Here is a 22,940-nt window from a genome sequence, read left to right on the forward strand (position 1 = left end):
TAACCTTTGTCGTCAAGTGACCTTCAGGCCTTGATAAGTGGTGACTCCCAAGTAAAAACAATAAAAGATTAAAAAATTTAGTATAAATCTTTATTTATACAAACATTTCTGGCAGCATATATGCATGCATGTTTCAGTTATAGTTTGAGACAGGCTGGAGTTCATCAGGCCAAAATCTTAATGAAACTGCATTTTAAATTTGGAAAAGCATTTTTGTGTTAGCGTTGACATGTGACAAAAATGTTAGCAATTACTTAATGTGTTCCACAAAAATTCTTCAGTTCAAAAAGATTTAGATGGAGAAGGTTAGAGATGACATTGGCTGAAATGTAAAAATCACAACCAAGATCAGAATAGTTGTTTGAATAATCCAAATAGCTCAACTCTTTTCAAATAGTTTTAGTTGTTAGTTTTCTCTGCATATCAACCCTTTTTAGATTGTTTTTTTAATATCGAAAATCCCATATCTATTGTAAATAATTTATTCTAATTCTGAGTCGGATTCTCCACAAAATGTTCTGTTTTTCTTCTAATTAAATGCTAATATTAACACTGTTACGTGGAAAAATTATTTTACTTATAAATGCTTTTATTCCTATAAAATAGTACTTTCTTTTCAGTGTTTGTGCATAGACAATATTATTTACAACCTCCTCCTTCCCCAGAAAACAACTTTAAGAAACACAAGATTCTTGCTTCTATGTAAGTACATGGTTGTGAATTCATGGTTATGAAATGATATCGACATATAAACATCATTTATAAATTTAATAATTAAAACCCCCAATAATAACTACATATATGAGATAAATAGTTAAAAGTACAAGATGTTATTTTCTCCATATCGGAGGAAGAGAAGGGGTGCTTATGCCTCTTATTTTCAGCATGGGCCAACCTCAAAATTTAATATTTTTTGATATAATAGCCTTATGCAAAGGAGGCAAATTAGGGGATGAAATCTCTTTGTGAAATTTTCCAGTAAATATTAAACATCTGTTAATATTCATCAAATATTAGAGAATTTTAAATATTTAGGAAGATGCAAGCACAATCTCCCACTTGAAAGTTTAGCACTGGGTATAACATAAAAAGGCATCCAGTAATACATTTCCATTTGAGAGCTGTGGGAAATATGAAGTTGCTTCTTAATTATGACTGCTCTAAGGTCCACTTTGAGTTGGGGTGGTAATACCTGTTACAGCATCTGAGGCTACCAGATCAAGTTGTCCAAAGGTACTAGCTTCCTGACCAAAGTGTATTAAACATTGTTTCTGTTTTTCCTTTTCACTTTGTAAAACTCAATTATGTCCTGCAAAGTCAAAACAACCAAACCAAACACTATGGCTAAATATTTGAAGATATAAACAACTTGTAGAATAAACGTTTTTTCCAAAATACTAGATTCGGCATTAAATAATCCCAAAATGGTTGCTGTGATTTAAAAACAAACAACAAAAGCAAACCATTTGAAAGCTCAAATATTTCAGAGTGCATTGAACTTGATTCATAGTCATTCAACTGTTGAGTGTTCATTGTTTTCCACTATAATAGTTTAATAATACGACTATTTTGTTGTGATACATTTGACTCATTTTGAGCATACTAACAGCCTACTTTATGGCCGCCTTTGCTGTGAGGAAGTGCCACACAAACTGGATTATTTTCTTTTAAATACCCCGGAGCATTTTTAGACACCGAGCCTCCACTTCTAAAAGCAACCTTGAGTTACCTGATAGGACAAAGCAAGTAAAGTAAATTCCCACTAAATTAATTTCAAGATGTCGCTCTATACAGCCAAGGATTATCTCGCCTTTCTTGAAATTAACTGCCTCAGCACAAATACTTTGGCACACCTTTGTTGATTCAGGTTGTTGTGCAACGCAACTCCTTTCCTTACCTTTAATTAGCCGAAAGGTGTTTACATTGGGTAATATTGTTGCGATTGTTGTTCATGCAGCACTTCTTCTAGAAGTGAGCAAATTCTTATCCAACAGTTGAAATCTAATAAAAGCTATTCTCAACATGTATTCATTCAGTCTGTATGTTCAGCAATAAAAAATGTAATTTCAAACAAGAAAAATGTGACAAACAAAAACTATATTTCAGACTTGATCATAATTAACCAACAGTTCTAGATGATTGGATATATTTCAAATCTAATCGGTCCTGCACTATCGGCCAAGCTCCAACCTCTGTCCCATCTCCACAATGTTGCATCTCTGTGTTTCTTTGACAAGTACTTTAATAGAATGCATGAAGAACTTGTAGCACTTATGCTCCCTTGCCATACATACTCCTGACTAACCTGACAACCAGCAAAATCCAACCCCTTTACTGTTCAGGTCACTACATGCCGGAAAGCCTTCTTCTCTAATAGTTTCTCCCCTCAGACTTGATAATTCCCTCCCTGTTTCCTGCTTCCCTGGCTGTACTAACCTGCAGAAGATTAAATGTAATGTGAACAAACATCTTGCTGCTCAAATCCTTACAATTCCCTGTTAGACACGCTCCCAAATAGTAGCCCCTTATAACCAACTGGCAGTATACCTTGTTTGGAGCAAAAAAGAGTTAAAAAAAAAAAAAAAATTATTTAGCCTGCATAGTTAGGAATGAAAATGATATTTCAAACTTAGATCTGATGTGCTGAGGCTCTTATAGAAACGTGTTGGTGCATCTAAAAATGTTTCAAACTTATGCTTCACAGGTTAACAGAGAACCGAGCCTCTAATATGTATGTGTATATTTCTAATTATATAAAGTTAGATATGTTTCTATGCTTATATATTTCTGTCTACAGGACTTACTCCTAGGCTAATTATCTGATCATTATGAATTTTGAAACACAGCTGCTAGGCTAATCAAAAAGATGGATAATGTGGACTATATTTAGTTCCATTTAGTTTTAGAAGGGATACTAACCTGTCTAAAACTAAATGAAACTAAATATATATATTTTTTAATTTTTTAATTTATTATATTGTCATTTCACCTCAAACAATGCACAAAGTATGATGAGCTACTATTTGAGACCAGATTTGCAGGGATACTATTTATGGAGTTGGGCAGAGAGATATCTGTTGATATTACACTTGAATTTCTTCATGTCAGTACACTCAGGGAAGCAGGGCCCAGGAGGGAATATCAGAGTGCAGTAGTCTGAGGGGAAAAAGCTATCTGAGTAGAAGGCTTTATGGCATCTATGGATCTCTACAGTGTAGGGGTGGGATTTTGTTGCTTGTCAGGTGTGTTGAAAGTATTGTTAAGAGGGTACTAGTGCTTGAAGTTCGTCAGAGCACTTGCCATTGAAATACTTGTAAAACAGGCACAAGGATGCCATGTTTTGGCGATGGGACAGAGGTTGGAGTTTAGTTGATTATAGCCCACATTCGTGAATTGGATTGTTATGAAATTTTAACAGTAAGTATCAGACATTAATAAATTAATATTTTTGACATTTTAAGTTTTTGGAGGGACATAATATATACATCTCTTGCCTGTTGAAAATTTGAATATTTCAGATCAGTTCTAAATTACATTCTTTTGGTCATTCATATGCAGCTAATGCTAAAAATACAATTGTGAATTACTTAAAACTACCGGTCATAACTGATGGAACACAAGCATGCTACTTCCATGGATTAAATAAAGAGTTTCATTTGGAATTTTGTACAGATTCCCTTAGTTCAACAAGATAGATTTGAAGCCATTCGTATATTACATCAGCCGAAACATTGTGGGAATAACACTAAAGATGATAAAGGTAGTTCAAATAATACCATGACAGAAGTTAAATAATGGACTTTTAAAATCGTCTGAACTATTAACCTCAAACTCATGCCTCATAGTTAACTAGAACAACGTCAGTTGTGAGACCATATGTATCTGTCTGACAATATAATGAACCAAATCTTACCGGAATCTTTGCCCTATTGTATGAAGTATTCTCAAAGTTATGCAATGGAAACTTTGATTTCTCAAAAACTATTTTTAAAAAAAGCGTCAAATCTGTACAAAAACTTTAAATTAGAACTTGAAAATTTGTCAAAAATTCAACTATGACTAGATTTTTTTAAGTTTATGATAGAGGTCATATAAGATACATGTCTTTATTGACAAGTATTATATTTCTATGATGAACAGAATCGAAGTTATCAAAAGTGTGACTTTCACTTTGATCATGATCTAGATACCCCAAGTTAAAATAGTTCTAAGTTTCATGACTGATCTTTTGTAATTATATTCATACAGATATTCTACATGATTTATACTTGTATAATATTTGCGTAAAAGGATTATAGTAAGCATAAACCTCTTTCTATATATATATTTATGTGTGCGTATCTATATTTGTTTAAAAAATTTTGCCTACCAAACTTTTCTGTCAGTTTTTGGTTTACAGACATGAAACTTAATATGTAGAGTATTTGAACCCTTGCAAAATTTTATATTTGGGTTTTAGCCAAGGAAAATTGGTGCAAAAGTGTGAAAAATTTTAAAAAAAAAAAAAACAGAATTTGCCAGGTGAAGGTTAAATTACGGCATTACGAATATACATACATAACATAACGTTTTGCCTTGGAGCAAACCTGTCTTCATAGCTCAGGCATTAACATCAAAGGAAAAAGTAAATTGTAAGCTAAACATTTTGGTTTTGATGTGGTGGCGCATCAGTCATTTTCCTTTTTCTTTTTTTTTAACTTATTAACTTATTACTATATATTGGGTCCAATATGATAAATACGAAATCTGCATTAATCAAAATATCATATTTAAGCATATTTACGACCGGGCAATATCGAGTGGCCTGCTAGTACATATATATAATATTTTGCCAAAATACGTTTACAGATCTGTTTTTGTATTTATTTTATTTCATTTGTTTAATTTGCAATACATTAAATAAATCTAACATTATTTTTTCTAATCTTTTCCTCCTGAATAGCTGTACCAGCTGACATATGTGATGGCCTACATTCTCTAATTTATAGGTGATCATGTCATTGACACTGTTTTCTAAACTGTGCTTCATGGCACATTAATGCACTAAAAGAGTTCATTAGCTCTGTCAGAAAATAGTTTATTGTGCTTTAAATTATTAGAAAATAAAGGATTGTTTGTACTTGCTAATCCCTGTGATAGAAAAAAGGTTGAACAGAAATATTTCCAAAGATAATATAAGTTTACTTCTCTTTTTGTTTTCTATTTTTTCATTGTTTTTTTTTTAATATAACATTTTTATTAGTATATTTTCAATCATTAACTTTATCCTAGATATGACATGAAACTGAATGTGATTGTAAGAGCACAATTTGGAAGCTTTTATGAGTAAGGCGTTATTCCTTAGTAACTATTATTTCCATTTCTACTGAAGCCCTTAACAGTAGATACCTGTCAAGATAAGGACTCATATATTCGTTTCTAAGATGTACAGACCTATATCTTTCTTTGACAACTTACCCTGAACAGTATATATTTACTATTCTATCTCCTCTAATCACTCGTTTGTCTTAAGATCAAATCCAAGTTTAGGAAGACACTGGATATCCCTTTTCATTGCAATTTGTTTTGATACTCAAGAGCTGACTGAGTTTACTTCAAATCTTTAATCTCTGAAGTTTCTCTGCATTACATGCTCAAAGAGAATGTGCCCTGCAGAGCATCCAATATATTTAATTGGCTAATTACTGCTATTAAGTTTATATTCTGCAAAAATTCTAACAAGAATCAAATAACCCCCTACTAAGATTTGCTTCATGAGACATCTATGCAGACAATAACTGTTTATGATAGCACTTTGAAGAGCATTGATGATCAGGATCTTTCTGATAATTTGTCTTCTGACTTGGAGCATTTGGTGCAATGATGGGGTAAAAATAGTTTGTTACATTTAAAACCAGTTTTACTCCTTTCATTATCAATGTTCAGATTTTCATCCTCCTCCCATTTGAAATGAATGGATTTCTCCTTCATTTTATAAATTCCTAGGGTGAATTTCCGACATGAAATGAAGACTTACATCAACTTTATTGCTAAGATTGCTGGAAAATTTGTTGGATATTGTTTTAGAAGACACTTGACTTGTGGGGCAACACTTCCGCTCATATAAGTTAGATAAGTCCTTGTTGTCACATCTGGGGAGGTGTCATTCTAAGCACTCTTTCTTGATTTAATACAATACAAAATTGACTTTGCAATCTAGTGGCGGATGATCTCTTTTCCCTACAGCCTCTTTCTCACAAGGATGTTGCTAGTCTTTTTATACTCTCTCAAGATTTTCATGATAGGTGCTCAGCTGGAATCTAATCTCTGGTTACCTTCTCAACAAAACATTCACAGCAAAAACTCGTCTAGCTACAACCAATACAAAGTAATTTCCTTTCTTCTATGTATTTTAAACCAAACAGAATGTCCATGAACAAAGATTATTTCCAAGAACTTCTCATCTGCTGTACACAATATCACAGGAGTGCTTCCCAGCTGACTACAATATGATCATCTTGAAATCCAATATCAATAAATACATATCAAGTCGTCCTCTTAAGTAATAAAATTCTACATATTTCATCCATCATTTCCAATCCTCTCATAGTAATGTTCATCATTTGTTATCTTTGAGTAGCGCTTGGCTTTGGTAGCTGGTCACTTATTAGTATATAAAAACACGAGCAAATATACATATAGTTTTGGCATGAATTTACAAGGGTTAACACCCATAAAACCTATCGACCTATTAAGTTTAATTTTTTTCTCTTCTTCCTACTTTTTAATGTTATGTCGTGTATATTTTTTGCATTTAATTGATTCATGAATATATTCTCTATTGAAGGTTTATAAAAACCATTTCTCAGTTGTGGAGTGAAACAGTTGTGCATGGAATCATTTTTAAATTACAAAAAATATCAAAGAAAATGTTTAAAGATAAAAACAAGTGTTTATAAGTTGAGCCCAAATTCCATAATTTTTGACCAATTGAGAATGGAAATAAAGGGTATGTGTGGCCATGTGTGTTTATGATGAGGTTGGTTGGCGAGAGTAATGAATGACTTTGGATGTGAGAAAAATGGAAAGTTGTATTGTGATGAGTCATGTTAACAATAGAAAAAATGTTGCTATTGTTGATGAATATATAATTATAAAAGATAAATAGTTGAAGGGTAGCCAGAGTGGCAAGCATACTCCTCTATATCAAATGCAATGAAGAAACAAGCAACTGTTTTACAAAAAAGAAATAATTTAAAAAAAGACGTAAATGAGCATTGCATGCAAGCATCTTTATAATCTTTATAAAATCATCTACACACTATCAGTTATTTGAGGTGACTTTTTTAAGGTAAAGATTGTAAGGACAGTGTTAAATACATCATTAAGGAGAATTTTGCTTTATCCCAGTTGCTTATCCGTTGGAAAGGAATTGTAAAGTAAATTAAATTCCGAAGAAATTAATGCACAATCATCAATTTAACACACATGATTGCACAAAGAGGCAAAATATTTTTATCCTAAGATAAATACCAGAGAAGCACCTTTCATAAGAACAACTTGTATTTTGATTTTGTAGATCTGTAGAAAGCTTTTGACAAGAGAGGTTGTCTGGTGGGCTTTGCATAAACTAGGGGCAAACAAGTGGTTGGTGAAGGTTGTTCAAGCAATTTACAAATGCTCAGTCATATTAGAATTAACAGCACAGTTAGAGACAGCTTTAATGTTAAAATAGGAATACATCAGAATTTTGTTCTGAGTCTGTTGCTTTTCATTTGTGCAGTATATCCTGTATTTAAAAATTCAGGTGATCGGTCATCTCCCTCTCAATACAGGCCAATCAGTCTCCCGTGTGTCATGAGTAAGTTGCTGGAATCTGTTAAATAGAGAAGTAAACCACCTTAGCAAAAATAATCTCCTCAGTGACATGCAATATGGTTTCTGTTCTGATAAATCTACAGCGGATGTGCTAACAGTTATATCTCATAGGATTAGCAAATCTCTTGACGGAAGCTTCCTTTCTTGGGCAATTGCTCGACATATCAAAGGCTCTTGACATATCAAATGGCATAAAGGTCTATTCCACAAATTCTCCAGCTATGGTATAGCTGGAAAAGTCTTTTCAATTATTAAATCGTTTCTCTCTGATAGGTTTATAAGAGTAGTGGTTGATGGATAGAAATCAAAAGCTAATGGTCCTGGGCCCAACTCTTTTCCTTATCTACATCAGTGATCTCCCAAATCACATCTTAAAATCATTCGTAGATATTCATGTTGGTGACCCTACCATCTATGGCAATACTTCACGACCAAGTTCTCTCTCCTCTGATCTTGATCATGTGGTGTGATGGGGAAAGAGGTGGCTGGTTAATTTTAAAACCAAGCTTCTATCTTTCCATCATCAATGCTCTGATCCCCGTCTGGCATCAATTGAAATGAATGGCTCTCGTCTTGGGGAGATTCCATGTTTTGAGAAGCTTCTGGGTCTGATCTTTATTCCTGATCTGAGATGGAATATGTACATCAAATCCATTGCCAGGGTTGCTGGAAAAATGGTGGGATTCTTCTACCGCTCCAGTAGATAGTTCACTGCTGATGCAATTCTCTACCTGTATAAGAGCCAAGTATGTCCAAGGATGGAGTACTATTGCCACATCTAGGCAGGAGCTGCTAGAAGCAGCTTATCCTGCTTTGATAAAGTTCAAAATAGACTTTGTAGCCTAGTGAGGGATGTCTTTTTCTCTTCCCTGCAACCTCTTTTCCACAGAAGAGATGTTGCGAGCATGTCTCTACTTTATTGTTATTTTCATGGCAAATGCTTGTCTGAGTTCCAATGTATGGTCTATCCTGGCCTGACTTTCATGAAAAACACTCATCTAACTGAAACTACTATCAATAATTTCCCCCACACTTTATCTGTGCCTAAACCTTAAATGTAGATTCTATGAACAAAGCTTCTTTCTTAGAACTGGACCCTTCCAACCACCCCCTACCTGACTTTTCTATGCGGACAGACGCCACGCTAGACGATCTGAAAACCACCCCTGTTCAGGTGCATGCTATCATAAAATACCTTGACACTTCAAAAGCATGTGGACCCGATCTCATCCCAGCTGTGCTATTAAAAAACGTGCTCAGCCGAAGTAGCTCCAGTTCTCTCCAAACTCTACAACAAATGCCTTAATGAAGCTTGCTTTCCGGGCTGTTGGAAAACTGCTTCTGTTGTACCAGTATTCAAGAATTCTGGCGAAAGGACTGACCCATCAAATTATCGCCAAATTAGCCTCCTCCCATTTTTTGCTAAAATATTTGAGACCTTAATTAACCATGCTCTAGTCCATCACCTTACAGATGTTAAACTTCTGACTCACAAACAATATGGATTTAGACAAGCCTGTTCCACAGCAGACATCCTAACTGTGATCTCTGAACGTATATACCATTCACTGGACAAAGCGAAGGAGGGCAGAGCGGTAGATCTAGATATATCTAAGGCTTTTGACAGGGTATGGCATGAGGGTCTCCTCAGGAAAATTAGATCATACGGTATCACTGGTAAAATACTTAACATAATTAAATCCTTCTTAGATAAGAGAAAAATCCAGGTTGTCCTCGACGGTCGTACATCTAAACGATATGATATAAATGTGGGGGTGCCCCAGGGTTCTATCCTTGGACCTCTATATTGTTCCTGATATTCATAAATGACCTCCCCGACAAAATTGCCTCTGAGATGGGTATATATGCTGATGACACTACACTCTATGGCAGGCACGACAGGAAGACGAATGAACACATTTCTAAAGAAATGGCAGAAACACTAGAGGATGACCTCCAATCTGTGGTGGAATGGGGACAAAAGTGGTTGGTCGCGTTCAATGCTGCCAAGACTAAACTAGTTTCATTCAATAATTACAAGAAACCCTCTCTACCACCTATAGCAATGGCCAACGACTCTTTATCTGAGAGTACATCTTTCAAACTCCTTGACCTAACGTTCACAGGAAACATGAGTTGGAACAATTACATCGAGGGCATTGCCAGGGCCGCTGCAAGAAAGGTGGGCTCTCTCTACCATGCTAGAAAACTACTAACACCCGAAAGTATCCTGTACCTCTATAAGGCCACCATTCGCCCATGTATGGAGTATTGCTGTCACATCTGGGCTAGTGCATCTGCTGCTAGTCTCTCGCTCCTAGACAAGGTTCAAAAGAGAGTCGCAAACCTGATAGGCCCTGAACTGGCATCTAAGCTTCAGCCTCTGTCCCATCGACGAAATGTTGCATCCCTCTGCCTTTTCTACAAGTATTTTAATGATGAATGCTCTGACGAACTGCAATCACTTGTGCCCCCACAACGGGAGCACCCTCAACAAACCCGACAGGCTGCTAAATCCCACCCCCACACTGTAGAGATCCCTAGATGTAAAAGATCTTTTTACTCCAATAGTTTCTTCCCCAGAACCGCTAGACTCTGGAATTCCATTCCAGGTCCCTGCTTCCCCAACAGTACTGACGTGCAGAAGTTCAAGTGTAACATGAACCAATGTCTTGCTGCCCAAATCCCCACATAGTACCCCTGTAACTTGTGTTCCTAATAGTAGACCCCTACACCAAAGTGGCAATTTGCCTTGTTTGGGGTGAAAATGTAATAAAAAAAAATTTTTTTTTTAAATATACTGATGATTTAGTACTTGCTTATGAAACAATGGAAGACCTACTTGTTAAAAAATTTGGAGGAATACTACTGAAAGTGAATGTTATCAAGACTAAAGTAATGATCAGTGCTTATAGTGTCAGAAAGTCTCTCAAAAGAGAAAAATTCCCGCCTCAGTTTGTGGAAAGGGAATCTGATCTAATTCACTTTTTTATGGTAAGTATTAGGTATACAAAAAGTGCAGTGGAATTACTGGTAGGATAACCAGTTTATCTGCAAGCGATGTAAGACAATGAAGATGCATGAGAATTCTGTGTGCAAAGAATATTTGGATAGTGAAACGGTTGAAATTTTCTAGAAGTTTTATCTTCGTGATACCATTGGAGCATAGGGTGGAACAGGTGTTATTATGATTGTGAAAATTAAAAGTGGGTGGAATAAGTTCAGGGAACTTCTGCATTGATTAATCAGCATGGCATTGTCACTGTTGACTAAATGAAAAGTCTATTAGACTTCTGTATGCAGTGTGATGATGTATGGAAGTGAAACCTGGCCAATTGAGGACATATGTTTTATAGAGGGAAATGATATGGGTAATTACATTACACATCCATCCACTCAATACAGCCCAATCAGTCTCCTGTGTGTCATGAGTAAATTGCTGGAATCTGTGTTAAATAGAGAAGTAGTCAACTACGTCAGCAAAAATAACCTCCTCAGTGACATGCAATATGGTTTCTATTCTGCTAGATCTACAGCAGCTGTGCTAACAGTTATATCTCATAGGATTAGTGATGGATGTGTAATGTAAAAATAATTTACTTAAGAAATGAAATGCATTGGGGTGGATTTAATTTTTTTTAAATAGGATTGTTTAAAGTTTTTGATACTTTATGCTACTGCATTTTTATGTCAATAAATAATCAATTAAAAAATGTATATCATGTAGAGGCAAGAAACATGCGTACACACGAGAAGTAGTCACATAATTTTATTAATAAAGACATTAAATTATTAATAGAAATTTAGTATCTGTTTCTCTGAAGCCGAGACTATATACTATTACTCCTATTAATGTACTATTATACGATCTTTAAATAAGTTCGTTAATCATGACAGACATTATCTCCTCCCTATTTTGGGGGGAGGGGGCAAAGGTAGTACAGTATTGGTAAGGGATCTGTTGTCATGATACCGACCTCTTAGACATTACATCCTTCATTGGAATTGAAGATAATATAATATCTGTTTCTATTTTGTTGTTATGAAACCAACTTCCCAGGCATTATATCTTTTTTTTAGTGTAGCATTTATTTGTCATAATATCCTCCTTCTGAGGATTATCTTTTTTTTTTTTTTTTTTTTTTAGCGGTTGGGGGGGGGGCGTGTCCATGATATACTATAAAAAATATGCAAACTCTGGTCACATGTATTTACTACTAATTTTTATTAATTTATCGAATAAACCATATTTATTACTGTTGTGATTTAGCTCAGATTGGTTTCATAATGTCTACCTGCTTAACACTTAGTGCTAAATCTAAACTTGAGAATATCTCGTTAGTGATGGATTTATGCATAAATATATGTAATCATCTACTCTTTAAGTTCTTTACTTAGCTTATTGTTTATCTAGTGACCTCTGGGTTCAAGGTTATCCTTTTGCCGTCCATTTATTGTTCATCTAAATTCAAAACTTGCTCATTACTGTACTTTTATGTCTGCATCGATTAAACCAATTTAGGATTGGAAATACTTGGCATTAAGCAAGGATTATACGAGGCTAAGATAGAGTGCAACTGTTTGATTAGTAGTGGATTAGTCTGGATTAATGGCCAAATCCTTTGCTTAGTTGCTTAATTCTCAGCTGGATCAGAACAGAAAACGAGGGTTGTGTGTGTGTGTGTGTGTGGTTATTTTGTGTTATTTAATGTTGAAATACAATTTGGATTTTGGACAATTCATTATAGGCAGGTGACATAGATATGGTTGTGTGGGTATCTGTGCAGGTTCATACCTTTGGCAACAATATTCATAAATGAGAATAATAAATCTGATAAGATTTGTACTCATTATAACCAAATTCATAAGTTAAAACTGTAAATTATGTTCAAGAAACGATAGTCTTTGGGATTTATTTTAACTATTCTGAATTCTATCTGTCATCGCTCGACAATATCTGGTCAGCTTCGATCACAACACATAGTCCAACGTTGTCTGTTTTATTGTAATGGGTTTTGGTTTGCCAGATCACTGAGTCCACATTTTACATAGACCCATCATTTCCAAATGATTTTCTATCTAAGTCGATTGTAACAACAGATGTAGTCCAGAAGGTGCTAGAAAAAAACAACAAATTATAATATTCTTCTAATCTTCAGTTAGGATCAGATCTGGTCTACCTTTTGAACTGCTTCTATATTGTTACCATGACTATAACCGTCCAAAATAACATTCTAGCAGTCATTTTTAACTGTATTTTAGGAAATAGTGAAAAAATACCTAAGTTACAAAACCATATAAAAACGTATGAAGAAAAAACAACTATTTCATTTAAAATAACTTTGACCTTTTTTTTTTGGTTTTATTGTCAAAATTCTTCCACTACTCGATTCTCAGCTTTTAATAAAACTTTTAAAGAAAAACGCAGAAACAATACTAACCTTGATCACAATAACAAAACTATTTAAGTCAATTATTTAGGCTCAGGATTTCTATTTATATATATTTAATCATAAATTTTAATCTAAAAAAATGTGAGAATTTAACAATTAATCTTTCTACTAAAAAAAAAAAAAAATCATAGAAGCAATGCCAACAGTGTCCTGTGATTTATTTTTCCTGATTTTTTTCACCTTAATCTACACAGGCCTCCTTTTTCTTACAAATTGGCAACTTTCCCAGAACTTCAAATCCAAACATCGTTTAGCTAATTTATTATATAATGAGCAGTTGTTTGTGTGTATGTCTATATAAAACTAAAAAATGACACAACACATAGCCACAAAGTTAGTATTTTCTTGATCTGTGCTGTCTCAATGAATAATATCTAAAATTAAAAAAAAATTATTCAAATTGCTGCAGATTTTGTTAGGAGAGGGGAGGTCAGGTTTCCAGTCAGAAGATGCACTAAAGGGGAGCAATTTTTTTTTTTTTTTTTTTAATGAAAGAATTACTTCCCTTATGCTGACTTCTCTTTTAAGGTGGGGAGAGAGAAACCAGGGAAGGGGAAGAGAGAGAGAGAGAGATGGAGAACAGATAAAAGTTTTAATAGAAATGTTACACTTTTGCCTCGGGGGGGGGGGGAATGCCGGATAGTCCTGCTAGTCTACACTGAATGTTAATGAGTTATTTTCTTTTTTTATTTATGTTTTTGTTTTTCCGATTGTTTTATTTTTTATTTTCCATTTTGTTTTGATTTACACCCCCACCACAACACCTTACCACCCCCACCCCCGCTAATGTTAATTAAATGTAAGTACTATCCCCTCCACACACATACATTACACACTTAGCCAGACGTCCAGAAAGCAATTAGCTTTGATCAATCTTGGGGAAACCCTCATATCAGACAATTGCTATTCATTTGGACACCCCGTTTTTGTGGGGAGTTGGTTTTCCCCAACATTGTGAGGAAAACAAATAAATGAAACGGCGGAAAGTTGAATTGGCCTTCAGCCAACATTTGTTTCTGCACCTGCTAGCAAGTCAACTTTTTGATTGACATCGCTAAATTTGAACGCTTTTCAGTTCCTATGACTTCGTAGCATAACGGTAAGATGTTACGTTTTCTTCCACTTTCTTTTCCGCCTTTGGGTGCGTCATGGGTTCGAGCCTCTCTCCCTACTAACACTTCTTTTTTTTCTTCTACACCTCCAAATACCTGGGCAACGCCGGGTACTCTCACTAGTTTATATAAAGCAAAGTTGTCTTTATGCTGCAGCATCACAGTTAAGCATTTAATCTATCAGCCAAACTAACCACAAATTTTGAATCAGCATTTTCAATCCAATATCTTATCAATATCAGTTCTTGAATATTGTTTTAAAACTCATCATTTAAAATTTTTTAAATAATTTAATAAAAGCATTCGCCTTCAATTCTAATATTTTATACAATTATGGATTCAAATCTCATACTACACAATGTTTTTTATTGTTTTTTTTTCCTATCGCATTATCATAATTTCTTAATCGATATTGATCGTCATTAATCAGAATAATCATTTTTTTTAATAAAATATAAATGAAAAATAGATCTTAAATTCTAATCTTGCCTATAAAGTTAAAGAAAAATTGTAAAATCCAGTATAGATGGTTAGTTACTTCAGCTAGTTTTTATATGCAAGTATGTGTTATTCATTTTTAAGCACAGAGGCAATATATAACATATATATAATATACAACATGGGTTGATATGTCATAAAATAAAATAACAACCAAAGCAATATGGTTGCCAAAATTTTAAGATATTGTAATATTCTGAAAAGAAAAAAAGGTCTATTTGGAAAAAATTTAGCGAAAATCCAAACATTATCATAAAAAATTATACAAATTGCCACATATGGACTGATGTATCCAGCACTAATCACTCTTGAAGAGAGTCCAAAAAAAAGTCTCCAATGTAACAGATCCCACACTGTCAATGAAGCTCCAGTCTCTGTCCCATCACTTCAATGCTGCATCCTGGTACTTTAATAAAATGTGCTCTGACAAACTAGTAGCACTGGTGCCCACTTGACCAAAATATCCCTGGCCAACCTGACAAGCAGCAAAATCTCACACCTTTACTGTAGATACCCTCCTCATGCTGTAAAGCTTTCTGCTCTGAAAGTTTCTTCCTTCAATCTGCAAGACTTTGGAATTCCCTCTCTGTATCCTGCTTCCCTGACTGTACTAATGTACTAACATACAAAAGTTTAAGTTTAATATGAACAGATATGTTGCTGCTCAACTCCCTATTTGAAGTGTCTCTGTAAGTCCCTAATTAACAGTAGCTCCTCGAGTTTCAGTTGTAATTTGTATTGCTTGGATGAATATGAGTAAAAAAAAAAATATGAAAAGTATTGTGTGCATTTGTGCAATGAGATTAATTTATCACTTTGGGAGTAGGGGTGGGGGTTGTTCATAATCATGTAAAATGTTTTTGAAACAAAACCAGACTTGGACACTTCCAAAATAGATCTCGAGTAATAACAACTTATGAGTGGAAGATTGATCTAGAAAGGGTTGATATGCTGTCAAACAAAGCATCTAATCTTCAAATATTTTTTCTGCATTCTATTTAAAATGTTAGCCTGATGAACACTGTTAATTGGCATTTGTGTAAGTAAACGTTATGTCAACCTGTAGACAGTAAATATAGGGGTAAACCCGGAACAAATTCAAAGGTGGGTGGATTGTTTTGCTGGCCGACTATTATAGATAACAACTGGCATTGTAATAGCAATGGCACTTACTCAAGTGCGTATAATATAGGACTGCTGTGTAAACGTTTCAGATTCCATTTTAAATACCTGATTAATCTCTGTCTTTTATAAATTTAGATATGTTTGTATATACAGGATTTACTCCTAAACTAATTAACCAATCCTTTTGAATTTTGGAAAACAGCTGCTAGGCATCAAAGGTTCAAATGTGGGCTATATTTAGTTTAATTTAGTTTGATGCAAAATGAGTGAAAAAAAACAAAAAAAACAGTAGAAGCCCTTCATAAAAATTCAGATAACTCCGATTTTTGTGAGACTTTAACAATAAGTGAATTAATAAATATTCACTCAACTCCAGTTTCTTTCGAGTATTTTGAAGAGTTTAAAAAAAAAAAAACGCTGGCAAAGATTTTCAGTGAAGTAAAGTTTTAGTCAGAAAGAAGCATCTATATATTAATATGATAGCGTGTGTGTTATTTTGTGTGTCATGCTTACATCTTTTTTTCTTTCGAGTGGCTGTCGTTTAATAATTGTTGTCCTTTCATTTCTTGTAATCAATAATTTTGCCAAGAATTCTTCACAAGTTTTGAATTTGTCCAATTTTTATATAATTTACATCTTGTCTAATTCTGGTCCATCTCTTCTGATGAGAAGCATTTAGCTTCAAAATACCATGATCTAAAGCGGTTTCTTTTCTCTTATACTTTCCTTATTGATCTGATGATATAATAAAGTTATATGTAACTTTTATTCCTCATCTTTTAAGATATATATATATATATATATATATATATATATTTGTTTGTTTCATAGTTAGAATCTTAGCCTTTAAAGAAAAGTTAAAAATAAGATTTGCCATACAAGTTCAATTAAAAAAGTTATCATGGCATAACATTCACAGGAAATGAGTTGGAACAGGTACATTGAGAGCATTGCTAAGTCGCTGCGAAGAAAGTGGTCTCTCTTTACCGTGCTAGAAAACTTCTTATGCCTGAAAGTATCCTGTACCTCTATAAGGCCACCATTCGCTCATATATGGAGTGTTGTTGTCACATTTGGGTTGGTGCATCTGCTGCTTGTCTCTCACTCCTGGACAGGGTTCAAAAGAGAGTTGCTAACCTGATAGGTGCTGAACTGTCATCTAGGCTTCAGCCTCTGTCCTATCGACGAAATGTTGCATCCCTCTGCCTGTTCTGCAAGTACTTTAATGGTAAATGCTCTGACGAACTGCAAGCATTTGTACCGCCTTGACATAAATATCTCTGACAAACTCGACAAGCAGCTAAATCCCACCCCTACACAGTAGAGATCCCTAGGTGTAAGAAAGCCTTCTACACCAATAGTTTCTTCCCCAGAACTGCTAGACTTTGGAACTCCCTTCCAGGATTCTACTTCCCCAACTGTACTGAAGTTCAAGTGCAATGTGAACAGACATCTTGCTACTCATCTCCCCTCATAATGTCCCTGCAACTTATTTCCGAATAATAGCCCCTACTTCAAATTGGCACTGTGCCTTATTTGAGGTGAAAATTGAATTAAAAAAAAGAAATGTTTTCTTTATTTAATCTTATTTTTTATAAAATAAAGAAAATCGATTTTAAAATTGAATTCCATTTCTTATGTTCTAATTTAGTTATTCATGGACCTAACTGATAAAATTACCTCTACTGACCCTAGATGGAATTGAAAAGAAATTTCAATGGTCTCTTTAGATTTTGTGAAAAATTTAACCCTTATTAAACCTTATTTAGTTGCTCTAACTGTTAAGCTGTCGATTTTTTAACACACAAATAAACATTGATTTATTTTGGTTAGAAAACTCGTAATAGACATTTCTTAACATTCCTAAGCTATTTGTGTATCTTTTGCAAAGTTGTCGTCAGAATATTTAGGTGGAGCTGGTAAAAATTAGCTGACGTCGACAGAAAGCAAAAAAGAAAATGTCTTACATGATAAAAATTGCCTGAAACTAAATATCAAATTTTTTTTTTAAAGAGATAACTATGTAATGATAGTACAAAGATTTAAATATTTTGTTTTCAGAATTGTTCATCATATTTCACATTTGTACTTGAATTCCTTAAGTTTTCTTAAAAAAAAAAAAAAAAACAAGCCAACGCCTTTAAAATCAAATCGCTATAAATAACATGTAATATAAATAGAATATTTCTAGTGGAAGAAGATTTATTAGGTTTGGACTGTTTTAAAATTTCAGGAATGACAATCAAGCCTTTTGGGCTAGTGATTCACCAGCTTTGCTCTTTTGGGCAAAAATAAAACTAAAAACTGATAAGTTACGACTCTTATATAAACATTTTCTAGAATATTCTTATATCTACATTTATTTGTATGTCATAGGTCATTTGACCAAGGCGATACAAGAAAGATCCAGGTCGTTCTTGATGACCAGACTAAACATGCATTAAAGTATTACATTAATGCATGTGTGCCCCAGGAGTTGATCCTTGGATTTTTATTACTCTTGATTTTCTTAAATGACCTCTTTCATGCAATTGATCCGAGATGGGTATATTTGCAGATCACACCACAATATTCTCGACATGAGAACAAATAAAGCACACTCAGTCCAAATTAGTGACTGAATCCTTTATAAAATTTCCTTCAGTGTGTAGTGGAATGATACAAAAAAAAAATGGATGGTTACATTTAATGCTACCAAGACACAAGTCCTTTCTTTTAAGAATTATAAGAAACTTTGCTAAACACTGATTGCCATAGTTGATAGAACCTTTCCCAAGACTCCAACATTCAAACTCCTTAACCTAACATTCACAGTAAACATGAATTAGAATGAATACAAAGAAGATGCTGCCAAATCTGTTGCAGAGATAGTAGGTGCTCTCTCTGTAGAGCGAAAAAGCTTTTTACATCCGCTAGTATCCTATATCACTGCAAAATCATCAGCATGTATCAAGTAATTTTGCCGCATCTGGATTCGTACACTACATCAATGGCTCTTTGACAGTCCAAAAGAGTCTCAAATCTAATAAATCCCACACTGTGAACCAAGCTCCAAACCTTGTTCCATTGTCACAATGTTATATCCTTGTGCTTGTTTTTCTATTATTTTGCTTCAGTCGAAGTTCTTGGAAATCCAGAGGCCTCTTTCCTGGGGCTAACACTGTAACTCTACATGAGTTACATAGATAGTTGAATGTTCCATTAAATTTCTCCTTTATCTTACAAACACTAAGTAACAAAGTTGAGAACATTATTTTCCTTTCACCCAATTGCCATTTAAGTAAGTTATAGTATATTTTGTGGTCTCTTAGCCCTATTGGATTCCAAGACAAGAATTTATCTAATCTGGTGGAGTATTCAACTTTGTGCTGTTACTTGACATAACATCACTTGGAGAAGGTGCATCATTTCATCGTAAAAGCCAGTGTGAGTTAGGCATATTGAAGAGATCTTATTTGGGGTGCGAATACTATGTTATTTTGAATATTTAATCAGGATTTACTTGTAGGGTGAAGTATCCTCATGCCAGGTTGTCCTGACAAACCCCTGTATAGAAAGACTTTAAACACTCGATGATACTGTCTAGTAGGCATTCAAGTTCACTCTGTAGGCATTTTACAAGTATTTCAACAAAATGTGCTTTGATAAACTTGTTACACTTGTGCTTCCTTTGTGTAAATACCCTTTATTGATCAGCAGCCAATCACAACCCTTCACTGTAGAGGAGTTCAAATGTTAGAAGCTTCTTTCCTCGAGCAGCTTGACTTTGGAATTCTTTCCCTGTTTCCTCCATTTCACCAACATACAGGAATTTAAATGTAATGTGATCAAATATCTCTCTACACAACTCCCCACTTAGAATGCTCCTACAAATCTGGCCTAATTCACAATGCACCTTATTTGGGATGAATAGAAGCAAGGTAAAAAAAAAAATCAATGTCTTTTTAATATACACACTGTTATTGTATTTATTTCTAATTAAAATTGCATTTTTTTGTTTTCCAGATATTCTACGGATAATCTCACCCTTGACCTCTTGGCTGAGTGCTTCTTGGTCCCTTGTGTCATATCACCGAGCCCTACGTTACTTACGTGATGATTGTCGAAACCAAACCCTTTGTGGACTCATAGGCTACTTTCTGTGGCGAGCCCTTGAAGTTGGACCCCGAGTCATCGTTTTTTCCATGTTTATCACTGAATTCTACATATGGATTCTAATTCCAATTGGCATCCACTGGTTGTTCATGTTTTCTTGGTTTCAATGCCAGAGACTGACGTTTTGTAAAGACTATATCTGGCAAACGTTCTTCAACATGGTCTGTGCTCTCATCTCCGTTTTCTGCTATATCAATGTCAAAGATGGCCGGTCGCGCTACCGACTCCTCTTGTTCTATTTCATCTTCTTCACTGAAAACCTGACACTCTTTGGCATCTGGTTCCGGTTTACAACGCATATGGGCACCTGGTATCATCTAGCCACGTTCTTTGCTGTCCTTCTCGGTGCCATTCTGCAGATGATGCATTTCTGTTGCTACTACTACTTCTGCCACCCAAACGATGATCGGTACATCTGCACTCCATTTAATAAGTATGAAATGTTTGAGTCACTCTGTTTTCCGGTTCCAGTTCCAGAGAAAGTCTGCCAAAAACCCACAAAACCTGAAAAACCACCCTTTATCTCTGACCAACCGAACTATGACAGGAATGGTTACCAATCACAGACAGCAAGCATCTATTCTAGTTATCCTGAGACTGACGTTACCGATAGTAAAAAAACTATTGATACTGTATCAGAAACATCTTCAAAAAGAACTACGGAAACCGGTGTTTAGCCAGGAGTAAAATTTTTTTTTAATGTTATTCGGTTTTTATTTTTTAAGCATAAAATGACAATTTTTGTATAAAAAATATTTTGGCTTTCAAAAAAAGAGAAGAAAAAAACATGAAATTGTTTTTATAGAAAGTAATACCAAAATTTATTTTTAAACAATTCTAAATTATTTGCATTATTTTCCTTCAAACTGTTCTTGTTAATGTTGCCATTTATTCTTCAACTGCATTTCGACCAATGTGCTCTCTGGCATTCTTCAGGTACATTACACATCTACTGTCATAATTTCCTCTATTTTATCCTTTAATTCTCACATTCCATGAGCGATGTTTCTGACAAAGGGAGTAGAATTGCTGTTTTCTGGATCATAATCTATCCATATAATACTTATTGTTGGCTAATTTTTTATCTTGAAATATTTTTTTTTTTTTTTTTGTTTTTTTTCGGTCCTTACATTATGTGACTTCATGCCTTGTCTGGAGTGATTTCCATGAAAAAAAAATATGAGTGCTGTTGATAATTTGTCTATTGTGTAGGCTAATGTTTCTTATGTACCTAACTGATAACCTTATTGTTAGTCAGAATATTTAGCAGTTGAGAAATTGTAAACAAGAAAAAATAATTTATAAAAAATGCAAAAGGATTAAATTATAACTTTTGTGTGTGGAAACTTAAGTTGTTTTTTTCATTTTAGAATTTAATTTCAATGGACAATATTGATAGACGACAAAACAAAAATGGCGGGCCACATCTTCATGGTGATTGTTAAAAAAATAGTATAAAAAGAATGGTTCTTGTCCAAAATTCTCCCAATATAAAAAAATAAAAATAGGGAAATTTGTATGATTTATATATCTATGATGGAACAAAAATGTTATATCCAAAAAGTTATGTGACTTGATCAAGTATTTTTTTTTTTTTTTTAACTAAAAAAATCAAATTTTATGAGGAAGTGAGGATGAAGTGTCTCACTTTGCCATCTTGAATAAACAAAGGGAGATAACTTAGTTCAAACCTCCAACAAGTTTTTGTTTGTTTTCAGCCTTGTAATGGCTACAATTTACTATTAATCACTTTAAATTATAAAAAAAATGATTTTCTAGATAAAACCCCTACTTGATCAATTTACATGATTTTTGGAATATCATCTTTTTGTTCCATGACAGGTATGCACATCATATTTTTGTTTTTGAATCCATCACCAAAAAAATTACTTACCCTATCACTAACACCTGCCCCATCACCGCAATACTGCATCCATGTGCCTGTTTTACAAATATTTTAATGGAATGTGCGCTGATGAACTCCTTGCACTTGTGCCCCCTCAATGTACATATCCCCGACAAATCTGCTTAGCAACAAAATCACACCCCTTCACTATTGAGGTCCCTAAATGCCAGAAAGCTTTCTACTCTAATAGCTTCTTTTCTTGAACAGCTAAACTTTGGAATTCCCTTCCTGCTACCTGCTTCCCTAACTGTACTGATATGCTGAAGTTCAAATATAACGTAAACCAACATCTTGTTAATCTTTCTTAGGCATGGTCCCAATTAGTAATCCCTTATGTCCAAGTGGTGGTATGCCTTATTTGGGGTGAAGGTGATTAAAAAGAAAAATCTGAGTGAAAACAAAACCCCTCATAAAACAACATGTAATCACATGATTTTGGTAAAGATGAGCAACCATTGTTTTTCATGTATCAATAAGACATCTTTCTTTTGAAATAAAAAAAATTCTTATCGTTTCTACATGTAAAAAGTATACCAGTCAGGAGAGAATTTAATTTCACTCAGTTTGCCAAATATTATTTGTTTCTTTTTAGATTTTGTTTAAGGTTTCGGCTGTTAACTATTCTATTCCTGGTTGTTTTGGGGTTAATTTTTAAATTCATTAACACTTATAAATAATGTGACCAGAAGCAAAATTAAAAAATACTTAAGAAAAAAAACACTAGCAAACATAATAGACAAATAACCAATAGCATTAAATCCAGGACAAACGATAGATGAAGAATACATCTGAAGAATGTCCAGAGATACAGCAACCAAAACATAGTAGGAATAG

General features: G+C 34.1%; 1 protein-coding gene across 1 annotated transcript in view; it reads left to right on the forward strand.

Annotated features, from left to right (window-relative positions):
- The window catches only part of LOC145290224 (XK-related protein 6-like), a 63,949-nt gene extending 42,744 nt beyond the window's left edge, over positions 1 to 21,205 (forward strand). Inside the window, exon 3 of the mRNA XM_080136469.1 lies at positions 20,051 to 21,205. Coding sequence (XP_079992595.1) covers positions 20,051 to 20,877 — 827 coding nt within the window. The 3' untranslated portion in view covers positions 20,878 to 21,205. The remainder of the gene's footprint in view (positions 1 to 20,050) is intronic.
- Positions 21,206 to 22,940: the final 1,735 nt, after the last annotated feature.

This window comes from Euprymna scolopes, chromosome 2 (genome assembly GCF_053919585.1).
Source record: "Euprymna scolopes isolate OS-2025 chromosome 2, ASM5391958v1, whole genome shotgun sequence".
Classification (NCBI taxonomy): Eukaryota; Metazoa; Mollusca; class Cephalopoda; order Sepiida; family Sepiolidae; genus Euprymna; species Euprymna scolopes.